This window comes from Pagrus major, chromosome 15 (assembly GCF_040436345.1).
Source record: "Pagrus major chromosome 15, Pma_NU_1.0".
In the NCBI taxonomy this organism is placed as follows: Eukaryota; Metazoa; Chordata; class Actinopteri; order Spariformes; family Sparidae; genus Pagrus; species Pagrus major.
The window spans coordinates 5,695,944-5,718,591 of NC_133229.1; the positions used below are offsets into that span (position 1 = coordinate 5,695,944).

The window sequence follows — 22,648 nt, forward strand, 5'->3', positions numbered from 1 at the left end:
CAAATAAATCTCCCCCTCACATACACACAAGCATGTGCATGCACACCCACACACACACAAATACACACACTCATCGGTTGAGCTGGCAGAGGCACAGCAGAGTGAGTTACAGCGTGCCGCACATAGGCCATTGCAGCAGAAAGAAGGCTGGACAGTGCCAGCCAAATAGCCAACTGAGATTCAGCGAGGACTGAGTATCCAGCAGCATCTGTGGGGATCATATTAATTGCCCTACAGTATGTCTCCAGTGGGACCTGTATAAAACAGGTGAGTAGATGTGTACATAGCAGTGGATTATGCAGCGGATTAATCTGGAAGCCAACTTGGGTGTGAAAACCAGTTGCAGTCTGTTTGCCTGAGGAAAGACCAAACTGCTGCACTTATCTAAATTGTGGGCTGGGCAAAATGATTAGTGTCCAAAAAAGAGCTAATGGATTTGAGTCTGAATTTGGGGCATGAGATATTTATATCCACTAGAAAAGGGAAAACCTACCAGAACTCTGCCAGTGAGCGTCTGAGCGGAGATCATGACACCGGCCCAGTCTTTGACGGAAGTCATCCATCCCACCTCGCTGGCTGGGACATTCTCCTCCTTCTCATCACCAGTCTTTGGTCTGTCTGCTGCCTGATTGTTGGCTGGGTTGTTCACCTTCTGAGCCTCCTTGAAGAAAAGAGAATAAGTTCTGTAATAATGGAGCATGTTAAAGATAAAGACACATAACTTGCTTAGCATGCTGAAGAATTTCCTCAGTTAGGAATCCTAACTTAGGATGGCAATTCAAAATAACTCCCAGTAACTGTTGTTGTGTCTGTATGACAATGAAAATGAAGATGGGCAACAACACGCAGACTTAGGCCTGTTAGCCTGTTATGATCAAAATGCTACTCAAAACATAACTGTTGGAGAAGCTAATACTTATGTCAGCCTGTTGGAGAAGCTAACATTGATATTAGCCTGCTGGAGTTGCTAACACCGATGTTAGTCTGTTGGAGAAGCTAACACCTATGCTAGCTCGTTAGCTTTAAATTTCCTTGACTATATCTGCTCCTTCACCGACATGATTAATACCTCTAACTCATCAAAGCTTGCTTTTCTTGTCCATTATAGCAAGCTAGCTAGCCAGTGACAAGTGAAGTGAGCAGTTGCTAACCTTTGTTGATTATAATCAACAAATAAAAGAAATAACTCATATCAGCCCGTGCTGTAAAACAATACCCTGTTAGGTGGAAAGTTGAGGCTTCTGCACGTCCACATTCATGACAAGCTACGACCTCTGAGGGCAAAAAGAAAAAAAGAACTGCAATTGCAGCCAACACGCCATGATGGTCTCCATCTGCTGTATGTTAAATATGTGCGTTAGAATATGTTAGAGCGTGTGTGAGTGTGTTAGATAACAACAGAATGTATATGAACGTCCCTTCTTGTGTCCGACTGAGTGAGCACAGTTGCATGGCAGTTCATTGACATGCCTTGCTTGGCACAGGCACCGCATGCAGCTGTTCCTCTCCAGCCATTCACTCACTACTGATTTGACACAAGCAGGCACTTCACCATCCTTCTGGCAGAAAAGGGGAATGAGTAGATTTGTTTTACAGCCTTTCAGGGAACAGAGTCCTTGGATTTTTGTGTATTTCACACACATGTACAAGGAGGCAGAGTATAGTCTTGTGTGCGTCACCCTCGGACTTGTAAAACCACGCTAGGCCCAGCAAATGGCGTTCACAGAGAATCCCTGGAATTGTAATAACTTTTGACCCTCCTGATGGCGGCCCGTTGCTCCTTTCCAAGGAGGCAGGCTCGTATTACCCCAGAGAGCACACATGCAGCACTTTACAATGTCCCTCCTCACAGTGACATCTAACAAGCAGCCATCAAAACAGATTATGTGCCATGTCAACAGAGTGAAATTTGTTTTCCGGTACTGTACATGTCACATTGTTTTTGTTTGTTTGGATGACCCCATAACATCTAAAAATGATGACTCAAATATATATATATATAAAAAAAAAAAAAAAAGATTTTGCGTTAACAGCGAGTTTGTTTTTGAGATATAACCAAAGGCCAAGCATCTACCGGGGTGACTGATGTTGTGTTGTGTATGCCCACATGCAACACAAAAACAAACCAGCAACTTGAGTATTTCTGAAGGGCTAAAGAGCAGTGATATTACAGATGGGCCCAAGAGAGTGCTCTGTCCATTTTAAAGGGGATTGTCTGGTCAAATTGGATTACATTTCATAATGATATGGCATGGACACAGCTGCCATTTTCCTAATTTGATTCCAGCCCCATAACAATGCCAATAAACTGGCCTTAAAAAAGCCTGACTTAGTCATAAGATCATTATCTGCTCCTGCCGTCAGGCCTCTCAGTACTGCAGTAGATAATTCACTTACTTGTACTTCATATACTCATTAAATAGCTTAGTGTTTGGAGACTCACAAAGTTTTACAGAACCCATCATGAGTGTGATTTTGAAGCGTTGATTTCATCTGTGAAAGTAACACTAAATCAGCGCCTGATTATAAGTGACAGCTGGAAGCAGACTGACCTGCTGAAATTTTGGAACATTTCAAAGTTCGAGCCTGGAGGAGATGGTACGCTGTAAATACTTAAACGTGCATATCTAAGTGAACATGCAGGCTGAGTTATTTCTCTTAAACTCTCAACCAATCCCTCGTCCGTACTTCCTTAGTACTCTCTTGACTACATTGCCAGCATGTCACATGTTGCAAATACTCAGCAAAGTGTGTGTGTATGCGGGTCACCGTGCACAGGGACGTCTAAGATTTCACTCTGATTGGCTGTGTGCCTGCTCGGTAGCATTTCAGGCATGTTGTGATGGCATAGTATGTGCCAGTCTGTGCTCAGCAGTTACTTCTTAGCCAGAGGGCCCACTATCCCTCACACATAGAAACACACCACTAGAACTACACTAGAACTACTGAATGTCACGTAAGTCACGTCTCGCAGCAGCAGTACCTGTTTCCAGCTCTTCTTGTCACTCTTTCCACTAGATTTGTTTTCAAGCGTGCCGTAAATGCCCTCAGACCAAAATCCTGTCACAGCAGCTTTGTGGTAAACACTGCTAACTGACTGACAGGTTTGCTGGTGCTGCATCACACTGAACAATGTCATCATGAATTAGTTTTTTAAAAAAAACAAGCTACAGCAAAGTAAGACATGGATTTCAAAATATGACAAAATGTTGATTTCCTTATTTTGCTTTGAGATAATGTGCATCGACCTCCATGGATGCTACAAACAGCAACCCTCGCCGTACACACCTGAACATGGGGGCTTTAAAAACACATTCAGCAGCGGTGATGTGTTTGTACCATGTGTGCATGTGAGCATGTGTGTGGTGGAGGGGAACACATGAATAATGGATGCAGTCATAAACTGATGGTTGGGCAGATCAGAAGAGACAATGTAAACAAGGAATTGCTTCTAGTTCATTTGAGAGGCCAGCGGTGGGCCGGAGCAGAGGGAGAGAGAGCGGCTGAAGCAGCCTGTCATGGGAGAATCCATCTGCCGGCTATATATACACACCTGTGATGTCAAACTGAGAGCGAGACAGCCAGAGAGACAGACAGGCAGTGAGGGAGAGGGGGAGAGGGAGCAGCAGGAGTCATGTGGAGGAGTAAATGTGTTTATAACCACACTCGAAAAGGTAAAATTATATAATAACAGAACCAAAGCGAGCTAAATAAATATCTTATCAAAGAGGATAGTGTGCTAATGCACACCTGGCAGACAGGTACACAGAAGAATGAAGGCAGCGTTATTGTATTCGACTTTATCTCACTGATATTAGCTTCACTGTTGACTGTTCTCCCACAGCTGTGTTCAGCTACTGCTAATGCAAACCAAACATTTCCCATTGCTGCTAGTTCACATTAAAACCGTTTGACTGGCAAAACACGAGGTGACGAGGAAAGGCAATGCATTTGTCACTGAGATTAACGCTGACAGCGATTGTCACATCAAAAATGTGTCTACAAACAAGACAACGTCCATTTTCAGCATTTTATTTTTTGTCGGTGAATCAGTTTTAAATAGTGCAGTAAACAAACAAGGAGCCACTTCATCGAGCTGTTAGATAAGGACTGCACTTTTGTCCAACTTCTCAGGAAGGTAAACTGTCCTGCTGGTGTGTGAAAAAACTACTTGTGACACGAGCAGCATGAAATCAAGATTGCAGTTCCAGTCATGATCGACTTCTTAATTTCTAAGAAAGTGAATGTGTGTTTTGATGTGAACAGATACACCTGAGATGCCAAGTTGCTCTTTTACTGTATTGTATTCTGATAGCGTAGTGTTTTTCATCAATTGGCCTGTTCGGTCATATAAGCCATCACCGGGAGCGCTGGCATTAGTAGCCCGTGTAGGTACCAGAACAGGGGGATCCTGCTCTCTGCAGGTTCATGAACAGACAGGACCGCCTCTTTATGGAGTTCTCTGTCCTGATTGGATAAAGTGGTCGGGGATACCAGAACATTTCTTTGCTCTTTTCCTGCATGAACAGAGGAGAATCATGGTTTACTGGACAAACAATCTGTAACAGTGATTACTGTTGGAAAACACTTATCTTAATAAGAAAATAATGCCTACAGCAGCGTTAATAAGTGTAACTGTAAGATTGGTTTGATTTAATTTGACATAATATTTGATATAATTTGAATTTTTGCGTGTCACATTTTCTGTAAGTATTTCATTAATTAATGATGAAAATGTCTCAGTTCCTGGTGATCTGACTAATTTCTGATTGTTGTGTTATATTATGAGTATAACACCTAATGATGGTTAAAGCCTTGTTTTATTTTCACCTTCTAAATGCATAAAATGCAAAGCAAGTATGATTAGGGAAATCAGATTCCAGCTTTTATTCTTCTCTACCGTTACCATACAGATATACATACATACATACACTTTCTGCTAGTCATTAAAATGAGAAGTTTTCAGGTGACGCCTGTCAAATTTCTATTTAAAAATGTATGTAGTTCATCTTCCTACTTCAAGAAACCTTTTTATAACAAGACAGATGAACACTGTTAATATTAGGATTGTACCAATTAACAGAGTACACAGGGGAGCGCTGGTAATAATGAGCAAGAAGGAGACGGATAAAACATGACACAGGAAAAAAAAAAGACAAAGAGAGGGACTGACAGTGAGAATACAGGACAGGGACAAAGAGACAGAGGCTACGGGAGACAAAAGAGGACACCCACTCACACAAAGAGTCAGAGGGAGGAAAGAAGAGAGAATGACAGAACCATAAAGCAAGGGGGGCAGAAATAATGACGGAGAGACGTAAATTACAAGACATCAAGAGAGACAGGAAACTGAGCAAAGACATGGATCGACGGGGGGAAGACAGTGACAGAGAGATAGTACAAGACAGCGAGATAAACAAGTAGGTTAGAGACAGACAGACATATTAGGAGCAAGGGAAATGGGAGGTGAGAGTCAGGGACTTGAGACAGCGAGCGAGACAGGAAGAAAAGACAGGAGAGAGAGACAGAAACATGCCCATGTGACTCCGCTGATCTAACAGGACTTGGCTTAAGCGCAGCTGTTCCTCTGGCTTTCGTCCGCATCGCTGGGGAAAACTCTATTCCAGTGTGAGAGGCTATTTATAGCTCTCTAACCCAGGGAGACGTGAAACTAGTGAATATCATAACATGCTCTGTTCTCCCCGTTTGCTATTTTAATGCCGGTACAGTTACCCTGTGTCCCTGGGTTACAGACCTACACTGGGTCACAGTGAAACGCGAAGAGGGAGGAAGAAGAAGGAGCCTCTTCACGTGCTAATGAGTGTGCACACATACGCAGGTGCAAGGCTGAATCTGACAACACCATGTGGAGGAGAGCTGTTATTTCTGTGTATGGGTCATTCCTGCTGAACCACATAGAACTAAAGGGGGCCAAATGGTGCAGCGTCATTACTATCAGGCCATAGGATGTGACATGAGACTTGAGTGGTGTATCGGCAGGAAAGAAATCCCCACCATGATTAAATGATCTTACTGTAACACCCATAACTTGTGTTTTACAGCAACACATAGAGATTAAAGTGCAAAAATAAAGAGGAGCATTCTGATTCGATGTGACGAGACTGCAGGACAAAGCCTGTTGATCCCGAGGTTAAGGGCTTACCTTGGCTGCCATGTGTTTGTTTAGGGATTACACAGGTGCAGCCGAGAAAGCAATCTGCTCAGGACGGCACCCATACATGTCATCGCTATAAACACAATTTTCATATCACCGCTCTGACGTGATTTTAGACAGGCTGGGTAGCTGCAGAGCAAATCTCCACATGTGGTAGACAGAGAGGACACATTTGTCATCCAGAAAAAAACAACAGTTTTTATGAGCTGAGGATGCAAAATCATTTTTAGGAAATTAAAAAAAAAATTGCATTCTTTCATTGAGGGTCGACTAAGAAATTTTACATTAGGTACCAGGATCGCCCACAGAAATTGCTGGGCCTCTGACAACTCCAGTGAATGGACCCCTCCCCAACTCTACTTAACTCATATTCCCGCTTCATTTTTGTACAGTAGGAGGAAGTGAAGATGGGTCCTCCACATTTATGTAAATGGTCCTAGCATAGCAAAGATATCTAATCAAACATTAGCTAGTAATTAGTTTAGATCAGCAAATTTCTGCCAGCCACCGTCGGTGCAATTCAATAGAAAGAAGGGTTTTTTATTATAAACAGTTATATTATATTATCATTATATTATTATGTTTATTATAAACAGTTGTATTATATTATTATTAAATTATTATGTTTATTATAAACAGTTATATTATATTATTATTAAATTATTATGTTTATTATAAACAGTCCACTTGCTTAGAAATGCACTTTCCAATCATTTTGAATCGCCTGTACTTCCACAGCAGATGATCTATAAGATGATGACCATGTCTTATTATGTATGTTAGTTATATACTATACAAAAAAATACTAACACATCTTGAAATAGGTGGACCAATTGGAAAGTAGGAGGTTTGTATTTTTATTCTGTTATTTCCGTCTTCCTTTGTTCACCTTTCTTCATACAGTATGTATGTCTGTTTGAACACATATAAAACTGGAAATGCTGTACTTTCGGATGCTGTGTAAATATGATATGATGCTCCACTAAAAAATAAAACTAATTTATGAAAAATAAAAATAAAGTAAATCAGCATTGCACACCAAGAAACGACAAGATTAAGATCAGTCTAATCCAGATTATCCAACAACTGATAAATACAACATCACAGTTTGATCATTGGTCGGACCAAGGATACCAAAGCTATCAGTGTCACAGAAAAGGTTGTCCATCTCCAGAATCACATTAGCCCTGTGCTGCCCCTCTCTGCCGGGCCTATTTAGCACTGCAGGCCAGGGTAGGATTAGACGATTTGTGGACACTGAACTAAATAGATGACATCCACAATGTCGGCAAACAGGAAGACAAGCCAAAGGGTTTACATCTCTCTGCATCCCCACTGGAGAGCACACACATCCCTGCAACAGGACGGGCACTCACTCTTCAAAATGGCTGCACTGCAAGTAAGGTTTCGGTCCCAATAGTGACGTCTCCTCGGATAGCGAAGAGAAACAATAAGACAGTGATGTGAAAAAGCGTAGTGTAAGCCTGGCAGCACATGCTGTCTAAGACATACGTTCTTTCACTTCCCTCTGTTCAAACAGAACAGGACAGAATAAAGACACATCCACATTAATGTTACCTCCATAAGACTGGAGGGAGAACCTTGAATGTACTGTCCTGTTGATTCATAATGCTGTACTGCACCTCTTCCATTGATACAACATTTCAAGCCCCAGTGGTCTGGGATAAAAATAGACGAAGCAGTGAATTGTGGGAGATTGAAAGGTCAGCACTTGTCATCCGTAACGCCTTTGAGTTTTATCATCTTAGTGTCAGCAGATAATATACGGCCACTGGCTCAAATGAGGGCATGCTTAAGATGTATGATAGGTAATAAAATAAATGAAAGTTTTTTTCATCAGAACATTTTTTGGTGTAAAAAGGCTGGCCAGAGAGCAGTGAGAATGAGCTAATGCTCAGCTGTATCTCTATTCCCGATAGACGCAGTTGTTTGGCAGCTGAAAGCTTTGGGAGCCTCAACAGTCAGGAGAACAAACCAAATCACACTAACTGCAGATTTCACTTCGTTTACTACGTGGCTGAGCAATAAATGGCACCACAGCAGTTTCAGACCTCAAAAATCAATATCATAATTTTCTTTGCACTCTCCGTTACTCCTGGAAACAGAGAGTTTCCAGAGAAATGGCTGATACCACATCACTAGAATGTGCACCCAACGATCACCTCTGATCCTGTCCGTGACGCCTAATAATCCGCCCTGAACGAGGCAAGCAGCTGTCAATCAAGCTCTCCGCCTCTGACAAAAAAGCTTGTCACCTCTTCTGCTGATCTTTGCTCCTACTGTATCTGACTCCATAATTGCACCTGTAATTACCACAGAAACTGGACATTGGAAAGATAAATGGCCTCAGGCAAACAAATAAGGGACAACACAATTACTTGTAGCTAGAGTATTGCAAATCGAACAAACGACTGTGCGGGATAATAAATACCGTTAATGTGAAGTCATTACATGCCACACACACACAAATCACATTCTCCTCCAAATGCAATAATTGGTCATTTAATTCCTGACAGGTGTAATTTATACAATATTTTTTCTTACCAATCTAGAGTTGGCTTGTTACTATGGTGACATACACCGGCTCACATTCTTGTTTTCTATGCAAATGCGGTCTGACTTGAAGGCAAACGCTTCAAATTGGACCATTTAATATAAACCAGACAAATGCTCTTCAATGTGATTGCTGGCATGAGGAGAATTCAAAGGCGGTGTTTATCACACCAAGGACGGAAGTCACAGTTTACATACATTATCTTCAGAAAGCCTTCGATTCTCTGTATAATGAAAACGTCCTACACAGAGAGTAACCAAGATGTGTTTTGACCCAGACTATAACCTGCAATGTTTTCCCAGAGGGGGTTGCATGCAATTGTATCATATGAGAAAGTAGGTGGAATGGGGAAAAAAAGGAACATGCTTGAATGACATCAGCCTTTATTGTACTATAGCCATCAGTGGCACAATCACCTGAGGCTACTTTCCACCATTTTGTACTACAGAACAACGTGCATGTGAATGAGTGTTTACCGGATGAATACACTTGTGGAAAATTCAAGAGAAGCTCCCTTTAAACTGTCCAAACAAGGTCCGAAAGCATTTAGACATCACAAAAACTATACATCCAGTGTTTCACATATTTAAAAACAGAAGCCTGAGAATACACTTCACTCTGACAATTCTTGGAGTCAGTTGTGGCCACAGCTTGCACTAAATTGTTTTGCGACATTCCTCAAAATGACGTCGTTGTCCTTGTGATGTTCTTGCTGCTTTGAGCCAGCAACCCCCCAATCTGTTCAGCTATACCCTGAAGGTTGACTCTATTTTCTATTATTGCTCTAACAAACAAGACTTTCATTCATTCAAGGGCGCTGGACAATTGTATGTTTGTGTGTGTGTGTGTGTGTTTGTGTGCTTGTCTGTGTGTGCGTATATATATCTAGTATGTGTGTGTTAAAGGCAATGATTGATTTCTATTTCATCTGGGGCTCGGTTTGTGTCGCCATCACTTACCACACCTATGAATCAGGAGGTAATAGTGTTCCTCCAGGCTCGCAGTCTGTCTGGACCTCCTAACCGCGGGTCCAGTGGCAGAACTCATATCTCCACTAACAGAGCTCCATCAGCAGCAGGACACGGTACTACAGAGCCAAAAACTGAGGTCATTTTATGATATTTTTAAAAAATATTCTATGATATTGTAAAGCTAGGTGTAAGTGCCTGTTATAGCTATGTGTGTTGTTTTGCAGTGGTTTTATTGAGGGAGGTGTCCACCTTAGCAGGGATAAATATTATGTAATTATGTAATTATGCTCCTTCTGAGAACAGAGAGAAGAGAAGCAAGACATGTTTCTGGAGAATTAGCTGACAAGAAGTACAAGTTTGGAGAACCAGTGGGTTAACCAACCTGCTTTGTTGTTTTACTGCGGATACCTCAACCTCTATACTCAGGTATACTTGGAGTAGCCATTGACGCTGCAAGAGAATAAATCTGTTCTTATATGCTATAGATTATAGCCACTGACTGTTGATCCTTGACCTTGACTAGACTTTAATAGCTTTCAGAAGCCCTTGAAAAATTGTCACTTTCCACTGTTCAGTCATTTGCATTTAGTAAGCTACATTTTAATGTTTAACAGTCTATAAAATTCAAATTATTTAAAAGCTACCATACACAAATAGTATAACAATTGATAGAGTGACTAAATGAATCTGCTTAATTTTTTGATTTATTAGTCAAACTGACTGACTTTTAGAAACTACACTATTACCTTCATGACCAGAAATTGAAAATTCACACTTTGTTATCCTTCTGAAAGGCTTCTTATCAAATATTGTATCTGATATTTCATAAGCTGCAAGATGTAATAACATAAAAGGAAGTGTAGTTTATGATGAAACACTTGATAGCTAGATGTACTATTTGGTATATTACTTGTAAAATAACTTGGGACGGATTTCCAATTTAAGAGATGAGAATCTGTGGAGGTCTTTCTAACATTACATGTTTGCTAAATAAAAAAACAATTGAATATTTCATTATGTCCTATTCAATGTGCCATTTGGAGTTGCTGAACTATAAATAAGGTTTTCTGGACCTCATTAATGAACTGAAAGCGTTACCTTTTCTTTCCACGCCTTCAGTTAATTTAAAGAGTAAATACAGCAGCACAGAGAACGCCAGCAACGGCTACAACAATCAAACAGTCACCCGTCTGAGCCCTGATCCCGAATTGCCCTCAGATCACTTTAATGAGCTTTCCACCTAAATACAGACAGACGGGGAAGCTCTCTGCCAATAAGCAACTCGGCATACAACAGACAGATGAAAATTGGGGGCCCATTACCTTCTGCAGAACAGGCCGTTAAGGTGTTTTCCAAGAGCAGAAAACAACCAAGTTGCTAGCTATAGCCCTAATTGGCTCCCTGATGTCTAACCTGCACTGATCAATGAGCCCCACGCTATAAAGAGCAACATCCAGACATGACTGGCAGATACATTTTTAGTAGTGGGTGCTGAAGCACAGCCTTGAAAGCAAACGCAAAACAAATTAGCCAAGGACCACAAGAGCCAAGAGGTCAAGTTATTTTTATGTTTCCATATACGAGTTCTGATTTGGGAAATATGTTTATGTTCTGTCTTCTTAATGCAATATAAGTCTGTAAATGCAACAATAGAAAATAAAAATTGACAGTTTTTGAGTCTGTCTCTATTACAAAACTGAGTCCACGGCAAAGTCGGTGCAGTTTTATGCACTGGCTGTTTATTTGTATCTAAGTTTGGATTCAGCCAACAAGAAAGCAAGTCTGTTATTTAATGATTCAGTCACTCCAGAAAATGTGTAACCACAGAACAACAGATGAGTGGGAGATGTTGCATGATGGGCCACAGTTTCTGAGCACTGCAGTCCATGCATAAGATATGAATGACTAAGTATGAGCCCAGGCTTTCAACGCGCCAAGCTAGCAGATGTGTGTATTTGCAACAGCGTGTCCAAATAATATTTTCGTTGAGCTTAATTTCACAGAGATACAAAATCAAACACAGTGTGGATACTGTATCTTCCCGTTTGATGTATTCCAACAATTAATAGGTCATTAATAAAGTAATGGGCCTTTGTCTCTCACTGCTATCTTCAGAGCTCTCACAATGGTTAACCTCACTTTATGATTCGTCCTCTCCCGTCCTAACTGACATCTCATCAAACCACCATCATACACAGTCACAGTTGGCTGACCATGATTCAACCCCTGAGGTATGATTGGAGGTAAACTGGTATAACCACGTATCCCTCTATCTATCTCCCCATTCTCCTTATCTTCTCTTCTACCTCCACTGTCATCTTCTTTGTCTTCTCTTCAATTCCTCCCTGTTTCTTTTTGCTCTCCCCTCTCCTCTCTTTTCCACTTCACTCCACTCCAGCGGCTTAAGAGAAGCCTGAAGAGACCAAGGAGATTAGGCTCTCTCTGCTTGAGAGACAGGTCTCATTACCTTTATCTTCTCCTGATGCAATAATACTCTGAAAAGTCTCGCTTTTGCCAGCCAGTGCACGGGAAAATGTGAATTTATCAAGACGAGCTTAAGCCATACGTGTGATGTGGAATATAAGCAGAAGAAATACAGGTTTGAGTTTTAATCAAGAGTTCGCCTGGTTAATTGTTTGGTCATTTTGGACAGATTTGTCTAATGAGGAACATTAAAGAAAGCAGGATTTAAATTCCTGCAGTTCCTGTGTGTGTCGATTATGTCCACAAATTGTATTACACAATATAGGGGTCAACAATGTTATTTGGGAAATGTTCTCGTTAACGGCTGTAAAAAAAGGCAGTCATCTGAGCCTAATGATTCAGAGACTTGCCCTTGATTTGAGAACAGCTCAGAGGCTAACAAATGGAAGTGCAAATGATTTTCTAACTCTAGGCTCTTATAATCATTTTAAATTTAGATCTCACGCCTCCCACTGGGGAAAATAAATCAGCTTCCTTCATACAGAATTTGCATGTTTCAACCCTGGAGTGAGGAAGAGGCGATGGGAAGAGGACCCGCAGTGGATTGTTATGGCTTGTGTTCTCCTATCAGCCAACACCAAGCCCTCCAATGTGTTCCACAGGGAAGGTTGTGTTTCTTTATTGTGACCCTCGACAGAAAGGACTTTGACCTCGGCTAACAAGATCCATTAAGAGGAACTGGAGTCGGGATGAAACATTACAGCAAGTGTGTATACACGTTCTCAAGCCTACAGAGAATCAGTGTAATTATGCAAGATGGCAGTGCGGCAAACCAATCTGTGTGTTTATAAGAAAGGTCATTGCCTTCGGAGGAACAGTGGACCGTATTGCACAGCATTAAGCCTCTATGTGATGTCGAGTGTAAAGTGGGCCACCGGGGAGGACTGAGGCATCCTCTCTCTGTCTTTATCTGTCTGCGTGGTGCCCAACTTCACCAAATGAAAGGATTTTTACTGTAGAACAAAACATCCACAGACAAGGCACACAGAGCTCGGAGGAAGCACTCTGCATCCAAGTCGAACCGTGTTTGTTTGTGTTCAGTGTAAGACAAGCGTCAGCTCTGGTCTCTGCTGTGATCTGTCTGTTCCTGTTAGTGGTACTGTTGTTGTGTTTGAACAGGTTTGGGATTTGAGGAGTTGACAGGAAGTGTTGCGGGACTGCCTTTCGCCTGAGGTCGAGGGAGGCTTTCCCCGTGATGGAGCTGCGGTGTTTGGGTGGTTTGTGCGGGTAAGGGTGGAGAAAACACCCTCCCCAGAGTCAGCAATTTGACCCTACAGGCTGCACCGTTGAGCTGAAATAAACAACACTGGAAATTCAGCAAAAAAATAAAAAGTGTTGTCAGGGTGCGTTACAGAGAGAGTTGGCAACAGCCTTCACATGGGATGATGTGAAGACTGAATCAGCTCTCCTCTACTGTCCACACAGCGTGCACTTGATCGCTGCAGCACTGTACAAACCCAAGGACAAGTCAGTGGGGGTGACACGCAGAATGTGTTGTGGCTGCATTTGCATGAGAGGTGGATTTACTTTATGAAATTATACTGAGGCAACAATGCAAGGCGACAAGAGACGCGTGTATCTGCATGTATGTATGTATTGCATGTGTGCGAGGGGAAGTGATTAATCACGAGGCAGCTAGAAGAGCTCTTCATTTAAAGATGATTACTTGCTGTCCTTGCAGATGACAACAACAATGATGTACTCCCCGGCTCTGTTTTGATGTGTGTGGACAATGAAGGGCAGCTGGCTCGACAACCCCAACAGAGGTGACGATGTACATACGTAACGCTTGCAAATTTATGCAGTACTTTCTCTTTTCTGTCAAGTGCACATCTGTACAGAGGTTTTATGTGAACAACACAAAGTGTGTTATGTCATAATGATGACAGTTTACTTTACCACTTCATCTGGGTTTGGAGCTAGCTAAGAGAGAGCCTCAATAATCCACTCATCTAGATGCATAATGCCTGTTGCAGTGAAGTAACCTCCAGCTCATGAGCTTCCCTTCAAATGCAGCGGTGAGGAAATCCACATCGCTAATCCCCCCAGCCTTAGTGCATTTATTTAACAGGCTCTGGATGGCCAGCGAAGGTTTACTGTATAACGTCTTCCTCTCCTCTTCACTAGCTAATAGCCACTGTTAATCAATACTGTTGTAAGTGCTTTTTAGCGCTCAGCACCAAGCTCATTTGTCAAAATAAAAGCCGTAAGAGCCCTGGGGACTAATCTAAAGGGATGAAGCAACAGGAAATTTGCAGCTTGGTAACATGAGAAGGGAGTCAGGGAGGGATGAGGAGGGGCGCAGCAGTGTTCCAAGCATGTTCAGCAGCAGTTTCAGATTACAGCATGCTGTGAAAATTTTAATATCATTACAGTTTCTGTGCACAATGATCTGACACCCTCTGGGTATAACCTTTTTCGATTTTGTAGCAAAAAACTGTCGAAATATGTGATTCAGATTGGTAATATTGTGAACAAATAATATATTGAAGTCTTAAAGGTGCAATATGTAAGAATTCATTCGAATTCAGACTCAAAACAACTGGGGGGCAGCATGTCACCAGAGGAACCCCTAAATGCTCGTAGCTCGTTAGCTAATTAGCACAGGGACTGGGAGCTTGGGTCACCAGGGGAATGTTGGTGTTTACATCACTAGCATAAAGGCATTTTGGACCAGGATGGGGCAGGGCTAGCTGGTTAGCATGCTAACTTCAGTTGATATCTCTACAACACAGCACATATACTTCATGAAGCTAAAACTGTTATTTTTTTCACATTCTATTGATAATTTATTAAATGTTTTGAATGTTTTCAACTTAAATTCTTACATACTGCACCTTTAAACTAACATTTGAAAGACACACTTACTACAGGAAGTCGCAAGCCATTTTAAAATAAAGGCTTGCAAATTTAATCTGTGACATTTTTGAAATTCAAATTCAAGGTGTTTGAGTAATGGGTTCAATAAAAGCATCAAAAATACAAACGCATGCAATTTAAATGCACTAATCTCTCTCCATTAAAATCCGCTACAACTCCATCAAGACAAGTCCAGTGTGTGTGCGTACGGCACAGGCGAGTATGAGATCATGATGGACAAACGTCGCTCTCATAAGAGCAGTCCATCGCTCATCGCTTGTCGCTTAGCAACAGAGACCTGGCGGGCAGACAGTAGGTGTGTGAGACAGAGCGTGTGGGAGGGGAGGTTTGGAGGACGGGGGTAGAGAGAGGGACAGAAGCAGAGCAACAGGGAGAAAAAGACACAGAGGCAGGCAGGCAGGCAGGCAGGCAGGCAGGCAGGCAGGCAGGCAGGCAGGCGGAGAGAGAAAGACAGATAGGAGATGCAGCCTAATGCTACATGAGTGTAGAGTAATCCAAGAAGTCATAATGAAACAGTTTGAATAGTAGCAGATGTGGCCAGTTGATGCTATTTTGAGTTCATTTACATTTCCGGTCTTTATATTAAATATGTGGTTTTGACTAAATCAACAGCGCTTAGTTCTTCAGCAGAGATTAACAGCACTCTGTAACTCCACTGTGGATTGAGGGCCAATTAGGCTTCAGTTTACATGGTTAGCATTGACCACATTTACATAATGTGTTTGATAATCACCATCAGGACATGCCTACACGTAAAGGATCAGAAATCTTTTCAAACACAACATAAGTAGGTTGTTTTTTTTCCCCACTGCAGGCCATGCTGCTGTTTACAGACACTCATATCACACTGTGAGTGTCCTGGTGCGTGCACAGAATCAAAGCACTGACAGAATGAAAGTAACACATGACACCACAGTACTTTACTTCAAAAGACTGGTGAGTAATGCACCAGTGGGTCTGTTGAGCAGATGTTTGGTCCAATTTCAACCTTAATATAATCTCATTTAGGAGTTGACTTAACAGCAAAACTAGCCAGAGAATATCTTAATGTTGTTATTGTGAAATTATAGTGTGCACGTAAATGCATGGTATTGTATGAGCAGCTCGTCTATCTATCCTCAATAATCCAATCTCTATCTCTGACCCTGGATTGCTTAAAAATAAGCAGGTATGTAAAATGAATCAACATTTTAATTGTGTAAAAGGCCACTTGACAAAATTAAACTGTTTGACATTTCAAGACTTCCACCTTTGCACAAGACCAGGCATCTATTCCAGCCCTCTACAGTGACTGTCGTGTTTTCTGCTGTTTCAGCAACAGCAGATGAACATGTGATTTGCATAATTTCACATGTGCATGATTCTGAAGTTGAAGAGTGTGAGCTAATATTTGCACCCAGACATCCGAATACTGAGATTTGTGCATGCTTTATCTGAAATGTATGACATTAATTGCTTGACATTCAGCTATATTATATTTTAATTACTTATGTTGCTAAACAACTGACTGACCTACTGGCTGTTAAACTAAAGCTAACTTTGCTCGATAATGATGACACCATTTTGCGGTTCTTTGAAGCATGTTAATGATGTTTAAACCATAGTTTTTGCTAATTTAAGCCATCAACCACGGCCAGTGTTTCTGAAACTAACACAAAAATTAATTACATTCTGAAATGAAATGAAATAAAGATTTTGCCATTCAAGAAATTAGCAGGGAAGCACGGCAGCACAGAGCAGCTTAGCAGTTGGATCACAGTCTGTGCCAAAAGTGAGGCAGATAGCTGGACAGTGATTTGAGCACAGAACACTGAGCATCGGACCACAGAGAGGATGGATTGTGCGAAATAAACTAGGCTAATGACATACTTTCACAAGCAGGTACACGTTCACTTTTCTAAGAATCCATTTCCAAGTCCAGATACACATTCTGAACGTAATTTCTGATAAAACTGAGAATGTCAAGGTTAGCACAACGCTTCTAATCTTTTATCTCCATATTAAAGGTGCAGCGGCAGGCAAAGGAAGGGCGTTCTAATAATGCAGGTGGCAAAATACCAAAATACCATCACGTTATTTTTAGCCCGGTGGGGGGTGAAAAATAGTCCAAGTGCAACCTTGGTACACACTCAATCCTCACGGCCTGGCTTTACAAGACATATATTCTCCTGCATTCGTCTAATGTCACCAACAGCAGCCAAGTCTCAAGGAAACCTCAATGACAGGGATCGAGCTAGCTGCGCGAGGGTAACTTAAGAATGCCACGATTCGTGTCGAGCTTTAATGTGATCATACTCGAGCATACCACAGCGAGTGTCCAGTGTGTTCTATATCTATTGAGCCAACGTCGACCCTTTGCATACTTCACATGCTGCGTCATTCATGCTTAAGGTCTTTCAGTTGTTGATCTCCTAAACGTCCTGTCAGTCAAAATTTAGTCCTGAGCTTTTCACAAAGCCTGACCTGCTTGGAAATCCTCCTGTAGCGCACAAGCAAACACAGTATCCACTACATATAAAATAATTGCGGTCTCCAGTTGCATTTCATCAACCCATTACTGAAGACTTTTGTTTCAAATAGCATGCTTTAGTAAATCCTGAGGTTCCATCTGCAGATCGATCAGCATAGCGTGGCTAAACACTCCAAGAAAAATAGCGTAACAGGAGACACTCTCTCGACTGACTTGCTGATGGAAAATATCCAAGGGATCTCTATAATGGACCCAACTGACAGCACTCTAATTCAATCACGTGTGTTGCAGTTGCAACTAAGCTGCTTCCAAATACCCCCCGTCTATTTAAAACCAGTTCAACAATGACAGCCTGGAGAAGACTCCAGTATGCCTGAAAAAACATTACGCAGAAGGAGAGAAACCAAACACCCCCCGCCTCTCTCTGTCTAGCATGTGTAAATGTGTATTTGTGTGTGCAATGTGCAATGTACATGCCCCTGCATAGCCTCAGTGTGCCATCAAGATGCATTTTCTGCTGCGTGTCCTCAGTGGTGTGCATTTACACCAGTACTGTGCTTAAGTTCAATTTTGATGTACTTGTACTTTAATAAAGTATTACCATTTTGAGCTACTTTTACCTTTACTCCACTACATCTCACAAGACATAGTATGTTTTAGTAATAACTATAACTAAACTCAGTAAAGCGCATACCTCTGCCAAGGCCCAACAGTCCCCTTTGTTCTCACTCATAGATACCAGGCACCTTAATACGATTGATTTTTTTCATCAAGATCCATGACGACTGACAAAAATGATGAAAAATGCCCAATTTCGCAATGTTAAAGACAGTGAGAGAAAAACTCCTGGATCTGTCCCTTTATTCGGAGCCGTACCAAAAGGTAATGGGATCTATTCTAGGCCAAGACCCATCCTCCATCCAAGTTTCATGGAAATCTGTGAAGTAGGTTTTGTGTATTCCTGCTCACAAACCAACCAACAGACAAAGAAACAGACACAGGCGAGAAAACATCTTGGAGGAGGCAATCATCAGTAACTATTATAACTAAGTAACCAGCCTCACTAGTACTTTACATTTGATGTGTTTGAAGTGCTTTTTGTTGCTGATGCTTTTGTACTTTTACTTAAATAACATTTTCCAATGCAGGACTGTTACTTGTAACAGTATTTTTACATCGTGATATTGCTACTGCTACTGCTATTACTTAAACTGGCAATAGACAACTTTTCTGCTTCAGCGTATCATTAGCAAATGTTGATTGCACAATATAATGGATACAGACGGCACGCGGTCACTCTGGGGATCCATTTCTATTATAGCCTAATGATTAAATAAACCCAAGTTTTCTCCTGTGTTGTTGTTATTTGTGACTCTGAGGAAAACAGAAACGATCCACCTAACGCTGGGGGGAATTGTCTGTTGCCACTTTAAGTAAAAGATGAATATTTCTTTTATTACTGCTTGTCTTCTATATATACAGTAGCTGTGTTCAGAGTATAACACTTAAAAAATACTTGAATTGAGTCAACGTGAATTAGTTAAATAACTTAGTCTGATTAAACTAAATGATGCATAAACCTAATGTGTTCTTCTACATAAGCATAAGTGTTTATTATTCAAGTATTACACTTAAAGCTAATGCAATTCAAATTGGTTATTCTGTCTCCTGTAATTAAGCACACATCTAGTTATTTAATTTGTGCACAGTGACTCAACATGACAGAAAACTTTGCATTAAACGTGACCCTTTACATTGAACTCATGTAATAGAATTAGGCAGAAAATGCACATGTAATTATAATGCTTAAAGTCGCTGTTTTAGGCAATTCTTTTTTGAGTGAATGAGTAATGGGCTCACTGGAGTGTGGTGCTATACAGAGCCTGTTCATATTACAGTAGACATGGTTCATTACCTTGTACCTTTAATTACCATTTAAAAAAGCAAAGCTACAGCACAATATCTGTATAATTTTGGGATATTTTTACACACTTCAATCACCTCGAGGGCAGAGTTATCTCACTCCGGCCTTATCTTATTCTTATCCCCACCAGTGAACACGAAAAAGCAGCAGAAGGTTTATTTGAATGGCTGTACAGCAACAGCACACTGCTAAGAAACAACATTCAAGTTGTTTCTTCCGTTCTTAATCACAGCACGCTGCTGCCCTACAGCTGTTGTTTACTATTAAGGCAGGATTAGGGCCAAGTTTTGCTGGGTAGTTCCAGGAGACAGCAATGATCGCATGGTTGTTCCCAGAATGCCCGGCTCTTTGAGATCATTTCCTGCAGAGTGGCGACCTGGTGGGGACAGAGGGGCCCCCCCTTCTCTGCTCTCTAGCCACAAGACTAGAAAGACAGTCAGTCACTTGGCATGAAAGGACAGGTCATTAAAGGTCAGATTATTGTACGCAGCCAAAGTAATTCCCTTCTTGCAACAAAAGTATTATTTTAGTGAGGCACAACTGACCAGGCTTGGAAACAACCAAGAGTCAATATTGTGGCCCGAGGATCAGGAGCACTATAAATGTATAATACGCTGTATATTGTGAAAAACTGCATGAGGGATTTTTTGTTATCGATTTATGAATATCAAGCTACACAATGCCACCTCCCAGCTAGGTCTTGGTCCCATCAATAATGCAGCAACAGTATCCGTGTCCACACAACAAATGATAAACACAGGCGTCTCCATTATTCATGAAGGATTCCACCTGTAGCACCTCAGCTGTATTATATATGTCCCAGAGGAAGGTTTGCAGAAATGGCTCTGTGCAGGCCATTAAAAGCAGCAGAGGCACTACATTGATATTATGATGTTCTACCATGGAGCTAACACCCCTGAGCAGTGTAGTACAGCTAAGACATTTCCTCAATATAACTGGGAGGAAAAAATCATCACAGTCCATAACTAATGGGAAAAGTCTGTGTGAAGACATAATGATTACCATTCATGCAGCATAACGACGTACATAAATATATCATTATGTAATTAGAACAGAAAAGAGACTGTAAAGGATGTAATTTTCATCCATTTTCTGGTTTAATGATTTCTGGTACAAACAAGAACAGAGTCACCTTTAAAAGCAGAAGGAGCTCCCAGCATTTGTGTCTTGTTTTGTTTTCCCAGAACAGAGAGGAGGACAGAAAGCGCCTATACCCGGCAGTAATTGGAATGGCAAAACAAAAAATGCAATTTGCCTCTGAACACTGTTGACACAGACAGGGACGACCTCTGAGAACCAAACCGTTTGGATGGAAAGATTTAATTGCCTTGCTTTCTCCTTTTTTCAAATCCCAGAAGGCAAGCAGTATTTAAGAGCTGGAGATGAGCATGTAGAAGTGAATTTGCATATAGATGTCTTCTCCATGTAATAACAGTGCTTTGGAAAGTTTGATTATTAGACCCAAGAACAGCGATATAACACTACTTTTACTTGGTCATAATAAATACCCTACACCTTAAGACTGAAAGAGGGCCAAGAGCTGGAGGACAACAGAACCATCATGATTCTGACTGACACTATGTAGATTAGAGGCACATTGTAGGCAAGTGGAGGCAAGCATGGTCCACTAGTGGCACTGTCCCATGTAAGCTGAGGCTATTATGACCAGAAATACCAAGTTTACTTTAAGAGTGCACTGATATTTCACCTGAATATCGGTAAAGGCCCATATTCACTGTTGACTGCTATCGAATTTCTCCGACTGCAGTGGCCAATATTTATCTAATATGTAGCATCAACTTTGCACTAGCACATTCATGAGCTATCAGCTCCTGACATCCCTTTCATCAGGCTTTGTAAGGACTGAAAAAAGTCATCATTGAGTAGGTAGCTCAGCAGCAGGCTGAGAAGGTTTTTGAAAACGCAGTGGCAGACTCGGGGTGTTTGAGGGGCAGGGGCAAAAAAATAAAATGGGCACCACATTTATGCGCAGGGGCACCAACATTTCAAATTTAAAATGTTGCTGTTCTATCAAAGAAAGTATAATTCAGGTCTGAGTGACTTTAAAGCAGTTCTACTATTTTTATAGTGAAGATTTATTTATTTCTCCTGTACAAACAGGGGAATAAATAACAACAAACCAAAATAAATCAGATTTTGGCCGCATTGTTATTTTAAACATTGGTATCGGTATCATCCCAGAACCTCCTGGAGACTACGCTGGTTGTCGGACAACTGTCCAGAGATATATCGCGATATTTGGGTTTTACATTTCAGTTTTTTTACAGTACAGATTAAACACCTAAGATTAGGGTTATGAGTGAGCTGTGGAGGTGCTGGTGCTGGTAGATTTTGTTACCTTTGTACAGCACCAGATGAGCTGTATCCTCTTGTTTCTGGTCTTAGCATACCGACATAAAAGTGGTATCAACTATCTCATCTAACTCTTGGCAAGAAAGCAAATAAACACATTTTCATAAATAATGAACTTTTCTCTTAAAAGTGTCCTTCTGGAGCCCCTGTGTACTTCTTCCCAGCAGCAGACCATCCTGCCTCGCTTCCATGTATGTCTACTGTGCGTCACAGAGGCTGCACAGGAAAACAAAGCACCAAATGTGTGGCATGAACAGCCTAAATGTCAGACTGATACACACCATCAGTGTGTGTGTGTGTATGTGTGTGTGTGTGTGTGTGTGTGCTGTATGTGTGAATAAAAACAGCAGGGCCAAGGCTGGCCCTGAGACAGCAGTAAATCACATTATGCATTGCAATCTCTATATATCACAGCCACTGCCATTCTGCCCACTGGCTTCCCACTGCTGTTCCAAGTCTCCTCTCCGTATTTCACTGCTCTACAAAGACTGATGAGAAGTCAAGACATCACAGGATAACACTGATGATTTCATAATGTTTGTGTTAATTAAATGCTTTTGTATGCAAAATGTCCTTATCGGAAGTAGCTGCAGTGTAACAAAGAAGCTCCCTTTCTTTGTGTTATTGGACCGGAGTGTGGAATTGGACGTAATGACTAGACTCTGGGAGGCTGAACAAGGCAAAGAAAGATCCTCTTTATCTATTTATAACGAGGAGATGTATTTCCCGACTTGTGTGTCTTTGTTCTTATCGCCTAGCATGCATTTTTAAATCG

The 22,648-nt window shown here is 41.3% G+C and overlaps 1 protein-coding gene across 6 annotated transcripts in view; it reads right to left on the reverse strand.

Annotated features, from left to right (window-relative positions):
- kcnma1a (potassium large conductance calcium-activated channel, subfamily M, alpha member 1a) overlaps positions 1 to 22,648 on the reverse strand; it is a 152,703-nt gene that overhangs the window by 113,353 nt on the left and 16,702 nt on the right. For all 6 annotated transcript variants that reach the window (XM_073481734.1, XM_073481733.1, XM_073481738.1 and 3 more), the window contains exon 2: positions 494 to 661. In XM_073481734.1, the coding sequence (XP_073337835.1) occupies positions 494 to 661 (168 nt within the window). The remainder of the gene's footprint in view (positions 1 to 493; positions 662 to 22,648) is intronic.